Source organism: Leishmania donovani, chromosome 22 (genome assembly GCF_000227135.1).
Source record: "Leishmania donovani BPK282A1 complete genome, chromosome 22".
NCBI classification, from domain to species: domain Eukaryota; phylum Euglenozoa; class Kinetoplastea; order Trypanosomatida; family Trypanosomatidae; genus Leishmania; species Leishmania donovani.
Window position 1 is genome coordinate 652,964 of NC_018249.1, and position 8,047 is coordinate 661,010.

At 59.5% G+C, this 8,047-nt stretch overlaps 2 protein-coding genes across 2 annotated transcripts; both read left to right on the forward strand.

The window, feature by feature from the left end:
• Nucleotides 1–1,127: 1,127 nt before the first annotated feature.
• On the forward strand, nucleotides 1,128–3,887 carry LDBPK_221520 (hypothetical protein, conserved; the record flags this gene model as incomplete). Its single annotated transcript, XM_003860850.1, has 1 exon — nucleotides 1,128–3,887. The coding sequence occupies one exon, from the start codon at nucleotides 1,128–1,130 to the stop codon at nucleotides 3,885–3,887; it is 2,760 nt and encodes a 919-aa protein (XP_003860898.1).
• A 386-nt stretch (nucleotides 3,888–4,273) lies between these two features.
• Nucleotides 4,274–6,631, forward strand: LDBPK_221530 (phosphoinositide-specific phospholipase C, putative; the record flags this gene model as incomplete). The annotated part of the gene is made up of 1 exon (XM_003860851.1): nucleotides 4,274–6,631. The coding sequence occupies one exon, from the start codon at nucleotides 4,274–4,276 to the stop codon at nucleotides 6,629–6,631; it is 2,358 nt and encodes a 785-aa protein (XP_003860899.1).
• Between the last annotated feature and the right edge of the window lie 1,416 nt (nucleotides 6,632–8,047).

Genomic DNA, 8,047 nt, shown 5'->3' on the forward strand with positions numbered 1-8,047 from the left:
GCAACTGTGACACATGCATCTGGTCTTGGCGTTGCCCGGTGTGAGCGTCGGCGTGCGCAGGTGACGCGATGCCGTCATCCCTACTCATGAGTGCATCAATGACGGCGGATGCGTCTCTCTCCATTGGCGCCTCCGCATCTACCTATCAACGTGCACCTGAACCCGAGTGTCTTACTCTCTTGTGCGCCGCTCTCTCCGTGGGAGAGCGTCGCGACTTCTGTGAGAATGCGTCAGCGGGTGTGTTTTCCTCCCTCGCGGCCCCCCTCCTTTTCCTATCACGGCGTCGGTTTCGGATGCTTGGAGTGGGCGCTTGTGACACTATCCGCTCTCTTTTTCTTTTCTTTCTGCATTGCCTCGTACGATGCGACGACTTCGCTGAGCCTGCATGAGGCTTCAGCAACGTGTCCTCCACAAACGGCTCACAACTCTCACCCTCCAATAACCGCCTTACCCACCTCGCATGGAGGTGCACGTGTGTAACATTATGCCCACGCACCCAGAGCACATTGACGTGCCCACTCGCAAGCGTGCGCGTGCGGGAAAGATGGCCTTTTCCTGCCGGCGATCAGCTGCAATGCTCTCCGAGCGAAGCATTAGTGCGCCCACCAGTCTGCACGGGAAAGCCGCTGCGAGGGTCTTGCGCGTTTCTTGCCCTCGGTGCAATGCAGACGGCCGAGGTTTGCTGCACGCACCGCACTGGTGTGCATTCCGTCTCTGCTAGTGCGTCTACTGTGTCGTCCTCTTTCTCTCTCGTTTCGCTGCCCCCTCCACCTCCACTACCGCGCGCTTCTTCGCCGTCTTCGTCACGAGTGCGGCTCAGCTGCAAATATCCCCTTCTTGTGCTTCCATCGTCCGCTGTGGTGATCATCGAGGCGTACACCACCGAGTGAGCCTTAACAGGCTTGCGCCTACTCTCTACCGGGTCATTTTCAGTGCCAGCTGCCGCGTGTTGGGGAGGAGACTCTGTTCGTCACCATCCCTCCCTCCCTTCTCCTGCTCCTCTCCGCTTCTTCCACAGCTCGCAGGTCTGCCCAAGCGGAGAGAGGTTTGCGTTGTTTCCTGTTGACGCCCCTTTTCCCTCTTGATGTGACCGATGACTTCTTGGCGCGTTTCCCTCAACTACGCTGATGCGCGCACCTGTCGCACTGCCGCGCTCTAGGCGCGTCTTCGTTAGCTCCCACCGCTTCTCACTGCCGCATCACCGATCCACAGGGAGACTGCACGACGGCGACTCGCCTCTGTGGAGTCGCGAGCTGACAGACCGCACACGCGTGCCGATGAGTCTCAGCGCTTCCATCGGCAATGTGGTCTCTGGGGACCCTTTGCAAGTGCCGTTTCGGGCTCTGCTGCTCGGGTACGCCACCCACCCTACGCTGCTGTCTCTCGCGACGGGCCACACGCTGCTGTTCGACGCGCTGTCGGCGAGCACCGACCTGCTGCAGCAGCTCACCATGCTGAATCCGTGCAGGGGGCACCTAGTCGAGATGCAGGGGCGCTGCGTCGATGCCGCTTGGCGCCTCGTTCGCTATTATCAAGCGGATGCGCAGCGGGTGCTCGAGCTTCCCTTGAAGCACCGCCACCTCCTCGACGACATGCGTCTCGTGTACCTCATCACCTCTGCGAGCCCCAACGCGGGTTTGCTGGTGTCCAAGGAGCTGACACACGGTCGAGAATTATCGCTAGACGTGGCGTGCACGTTGCTCTCCCTCCCTTGCACGCCTGACATCCTTCGCGCGATTCTAGTCTTCACTTTCCGCACGCACGCGGCCGCTGTTGACGCGCCGCACTTCCAGCGGTGCGCGCACGCACTGCTCAGTAACGACAACTTCTTCAGCGAGCGAACCTTCGCCTCCATGCACAGTCTCCTCCACGACGTCTTGCTGCCGTCACTGCGTTGTGGCGCTGCCCGAAACGACTCTTTCGACTTTGTCGCTGTGCGTTGGACGACGCTGATGAACAAGTGGTCCCGTGTGTACGCGAAATCTGGGCGGGGCTTTGACCTGCACGACTGCTTGGAAACGCTTCTGCAGGCTGTGCCTGCGGCCGAGACGAAGCTGCCTGCTTCGTTCTACATACGGCTGCTCGGCGCACTCCTTGATGCAACAGCGGCAGGCGAGGCGCCCAGGAGCGCGAAGGCTGGGTGGGAACGAATGAAGACGGTGGCCGGCGACGCCCTCCGCCTCTTTGGGCGCAACCCGGAGGATCTGCGCGCTGTTTGGGTGTTACTTCTGAAAGGAGCGCTGACACTCCCACCCGCTGAGGGGGATCACTGGCGCCTTCTTGAAGCCTATCATCTGTGCGCGCAGCGTGGCCATGCAGTCGTGGTTGACCGACAAGGGTTTCGGCAAGTAATTCGACTTGTTGCCGCTGCAGTGAGCGCGCTGCCTCTTCCGCAGGTGACACAGTTAGTGAGGAGCTTCTGCACCTTTCTGCATGAGCAGACTTCCGTCAGCTTTCTGTGGTTGCTGGACGGGGTCGGCACAGTGCTGACCGAGCTGTGGCAGCATCACCGACTAGAAGCACAGGGAGAGGCGGAGCAGCTGCTGCGCGTGCTGAGGATGCTGCTGCGCGAGCGGTGCGTGAGTGGGGTCGAGCTGCACAGCAATCCCGTCATTGCCCGTGCTCTGGACCACTTCCGAATCGGTGGCGCAGCCGCATACTGGTGGACATGCGGATGCGGGGAGGTGATCCCTTGCACTTCCAAGCGCTGCGCATCATGCCTACGCAAGTCAGGCGTGTCGTGGGTTTGCCCGCAGTGCCACGCTGCACACAAGCTACCGTGCAAAACGCAGTCCTGCTCGTGCGAATGCCTCAACCCTCGCATGGCCGCCGCCGTCAACGCCAACGTTTGCATCTGCGATAAGTGCGGTGGACTCATCACGGCCGCAGGCTGTATCTGCGCCCGTTGCAAGCAGCAGCGCCAGGAGAGTGAGCGCACGGTGGAGTGCGCCCACTGCCACGGCACATACAAGGGCAACGGGTTGCATTGCCCTCAGTGCTTTTCGCCGAACCCGGACAAGCACCTGCACCTGTGGCACTGTGTAGACTGCGACGACTTCAACTACTCCATTTGGTCGTCGTGCCGCTCCTGCAAAACGCCGAGACGGATTGGTGCGCTGCGCGTGTCGTTTGTGCCGTGGAAATGCGGCTGCGGCGCCCTTAACCACCCTTGCCGCCTCACGTGTGGGAGGTGCGGCACCGGCGAACACCACCACACGTACACATGTGCCGGCTGCGACGCCCGCGTCTCCCTGCACTCGCTGCGTCGTACTCTACTTACCGTAGATGGAAAGACACTTTCCCTACACCTCTGCCCGAAGTGCCAGTGCCCCCACCCCCGCGACGATCTTGTGCTCTACTCACCGTCCTTTTCCCGGCACTGCATGCTATGCGCACACACGGTGAAGCCCTCCAGCATCTCTGCAAGCGGCTCATTTTTCCACTGTGACACAGTGCAGCGGGTGAATGAACACTACCTGTTTCGCTGCACCCACTGCGACTACACAGAGCTGCAGACAGGATACCACTGCCAGCGGTGCCATTTCCCTCGCCCAGAGATGGAGGCGTTGCTGCAGGATGAGTCGGCCGGTGCCGCGCCGCTCAGCCACGTCTGGCGCTGCCTTCACGAGACGGACGACGGTGCACTGTGTGGTCAGTGGAACTACGGCTGGAGCGCGCGCTGCCTCGCTTGCAGGAGAGGGCGTCCTGACTCGGCCTGCGAGTGCCGTGCCAAGGCGCAAATGTGGGCGTGTGACACCTGCGGGAAGCCGAATCGGCCCATCGACGTTCTCTTTTGTGCGCACTGCAAGACTGGGCTTCAGCCTGTGCTAGCATGTGCCACGTGCGGACTGCCGCACATGTCCTACGCCTGTCGCGCGTGCCTTTGAGAGCGGACTGCCGCACGTGCCCGAGAATGCACCTCCACGCACCCTTCTTCCACCGCAGCGTAGCGAAGTTGCGGTGTGGTGGAGCATGGCGAGACGCCGGGAGAGGATGCATGCGTCTTTGTCTCTGCGTGTGCACCTTTTTCTCTTTGCCTTTCGCCAGAAGGGCAGAGACCACTTGGTGCGTGCCTCCGCGTATATGCGTGCTTGTGCCACTCTCGGTGCAGAGGTGTATGGCGATGGTGTGCGTAGTCACACGAAGAGCAGCGCGCTTCTTTTCAGTCGACTGCTGCGTGTCCGCCTTGCGCGTCAACGCTCTTTTTAGAAGTTCTTTCCCTTCTTTTGCCCGTGACTGGCTGCAGCCAGCGGCGCTCCAGCAGTGCACTGGGATGCGTGCGCGGGGCACTCCCAGCCACACGCGCTCTGTCCCGCACTTCTTCCATGCCTTTCTCGTATCCACCCTCCCCTACCGGCCTACACTTTCTATCGAAGCAGCATCCACCACTTCGCACCGCGCCGCAAAGCACTGCCATACGATACGCGCGCGCCATTCATACACGGCGCCCGAGTTGTGCGTGTGCGCATGTGTGGCCCTTCCCTCGTCAGACATGGGTGTCCTCTGCAACACGGCGAGCAACCCTGAAAAACGCACCGCCACGTACATCCCGGCGCTCAGGGCGCTTACGGACAACTACTTCGCCACTCACCACCCGAACGAAAATGAATCTGCCCTCTTTTTTGCTTCGCTGCGAGTGGCACTGCGCAGCATGCTGCACTGCAGCAGGGAAGAGGTGGATGAGTTCCTAATCGATTCTTGCAAACGCAGCGTGAGCACAAGCGCCGCGCTCGACAAGTTCCTGTCGAACAAAAACACATCAAAGGTGGCGCCAGATGCCACGGCTGCCAAGATCATGCAGGTGTGGATGATGTACGACAAAGACAATAGCGGCGATTTGAGCTACGCCGAGATGAAGCGTCTGGTCGAGGGGCTCAGCTTTTCGAAGGACTTGACAGAACGAATCTTGAAGCCCTTCGAGGACGACAATCGCCACACCATCGCCTTTTCCGAGTTTGCGAAGGTGTACTCGAACGCCGTGAGTTTCAGGGAGCTCGGCTACGTCTTCCAGGATTTGGCGGGGGGGGGCCAGCAGACCATCTCTCGCGACACCTTCGCCAGCTTTGTATGCGACATCCAAGGCGAGGACTGGGATGCCGAGTTTCTCAACGAGAAGCTCGCTCTTATGGGCTGCGTCGGCACCGACGGCATCACGGAGAATAACTTCGTCGGATACGTTATGAGTCCCTACTTCGACTCCGCGGTGGAGAAGAAGAAGCTGACGGACGTCTACCACGACATGGACCAGATCATGTGCTGCTACTTCATCAGCTCCTCACACAACACGTACCTCACCGGGGACCAGCTCACGAGTAAATCCTCCTCCCAGATGTACAAAAAGGCGCTTCTCGACGGGTGCCGGTGCGTGGAGCTTGATTGCTGGAACGGCCCTCACGGCGAGCCGATTGTGTACCACGGCTACACCCGCACTTCTCGTATAGCCTTCGAAGAGTGCGTTAAGACGATTCGCCAGTACGCCTTTACTGCTTCCGCATACCCCGTGATACTCTCACTGGAGGTGCATACTTCGGTGGAGCAGCAGGATAGAATGGCGGAGATTCTAGAAGGAGGACTGGGCTCGCTGCTCTTCCGGCCTCCGTGGGGCTCCAACGAGAAGCCCACCATGACCTTCTCACCCAACAACTTAAAGAACAAAATTCTCGTGAAAGCGAAGCGCGGCGACTTCCCGGCCCGCGAGCCTCGCGTTGACAAAGACGACGACGCAACCGAGACGGACTCGGTGGCGAGCACAAACAACGCCGACTACCTGAAAATGAAGGAGACTTGCAGGAAGGCCGAGAAGGATGAGGTTCGGGTGTCAGCGAAGCTGTCCGCCCTTGTCTCCATCGAGTCCAGCAAGTGCCACGACGTCAAGGACTTATCATACCTGAAGGACAAGCAGCCGTACCACTGCTCTTCGTACTCAGAGAGGAAGGGGAAGGCCATCGCCCGCGAGGCCCACGACGCGCTGGTGCGCATCAACGACACGTGCCTTAGCCGCGTCTTCCCTGCGGGCTCGCGCATCGACAGCAGCAACTACAGTCCGCTGCTTTACTGGGCGTCTGGCTTCCAGATGGTGGCCATCAATTGGCAGTCCAGCGATACCTTCGGCTGGCGCCTCAACCGCTGCTTTTTCCTCGACAACGGCTGCTGCGGGTACCTCCTGAAGCCAGAGCACCTGCGGCCCGTGACCTGCCCCGATGTGGCCGTCCCGGAGAACTGGCGGTCGCTGACAGTGGAAGTGATTTCAGGCTTCTCGCTGCCGAGCGCGAGCAATTCAGAGGTTGCCGATCCGTTTGTGACAGTTTTCCTCGAGGGCCCCGACGTGGACAGCACGCCAAAGAGCACGCACACAATCCATAACAACGGCTTTCACCCTGTCTGGCGCGGAGCGGGGCAGACAGAGTGGATATGGACGGTACATCGGTGGTCCCTGTCGGTCCTCGTGCTCCAGGTCTACGACCACAACAGGTGCAGCTCATCTCAGCTGCTCGCAGAGGCCATCATTCCTCTGCGTATGCTTCATAAAGGATTCCGCAAGGTGTCCTTGAATGACTCCGCGGGCTACAGCATCCCCGGCAGCTTTCTTGTGTGCCGCGTCGACTACACGGATGCACCAGAGCGGTTGTGATAGATGTGCTTCTGTGCGTTTCGTCGACGTGTAACCAACTGTCACCATATCTTCCACCCGCCCCCGTTTTTGCAGAACGGATAAGTGAGCATACACCTCACAAGCAGGGGGCGCACATGTACGTGCGCACGTGCTTGTGTTTCTTCTCCGTGGCACGTGCCCCATCTGTGCGCTTACACCGCCTTGCCTCACGGCACACGGGGATGCCGCCCAAGTCTGATCTCTCTCTTCTCTCGCCACTATTGTGTGTACGTGCATCTGCGTCTTTCCACGTCCGTGCGTCTGCGAAGTACGTGCGCGCGTTCGTCGTCACACGCAAACCTACCTCTTCGTTGACCGCCGCCCTCTATACACTAAGGGAGCGAAAAAGATGAATAACGCACAATAATAATGGAACGTTTTTTTTTCTTTCGTTTTCACGCGCGGCATTTTGGCCCCTGATGGTTGTGGAACACAGCTAAGTGAGTTGAACCAGCCGGCCGAGTACCCCACTGTCTCTAGGGAAGCCCAGCAGCCCCCCCTCCCCACTTCCTGTGGTGGCAAGCGCCAGCACCTACAACGTAGAGGACGTCAGAGCGATCTATCGCTACCGATATCAGCGGTCCAGTGATGAATGGCGTGGCGTCGGAGCGGACTGCGACAGCGAATACGCTTGCAGCATGTTGTGGGCAAAGGTTCAGCGTGACTCGGACGCATTCCACCCCCGACCCTCGCTGCCTGCTGATCAGTGTTTGTGTCTCTGTGTGAGGGGGGGAAGGGACTGAGCCACCGTGAGAGATGCACCACGTGGCGCCCGGCATGATGAAGGCGGCCGTGAGGCGACCTGCGAAGCGTTTAGGTGGGCACAGGACGAGTAAGGGGCCGCGTTCTCAGATGACTGAGCGGGCGTCGCTCCAGCGCCTGGGTCTACAGTTGCTTCGCACCAGGCGATGGGCCTGTGGTGAGCCGGGCCACGTTGGATTCCGTTACTGCGCTATGACAGCGAATGAACACACACACCGAAAACGGGAAAAAACTTTTTCGTCTCGGAGAGCTGCATGATCTGCGCAACGACTGCCGCGCCACCTCACCTCTATCAACTCTATAAGCCTGAATTGATACATCTCTCATTTTCCTTCATCCCCTTTCTTTCTCCCTCATCTGCTCCCCACGTACGTGCGTCTGAGTGTGTGGGTGGTGCACCCCCCCCTCTCTGTCCTCACTTCCTCGGTGCGTGTGGTGGTGGTTGCGCCTCTCTTGTCGATTCCTGTAGTTGTCACGTCGTTTCAAATTGTTTTCATCTTTTGCAGGTATAGATCCTTGTGTGTTTGCACGCCTTCCGTGGTTGCTGTCGTTACTGCGTCGGTTGGTTGCAGACACCTCTTTTCGTCGACTATATATATCTTTCTTTCGTCCTCGTCTTGTGCATTTACGCGC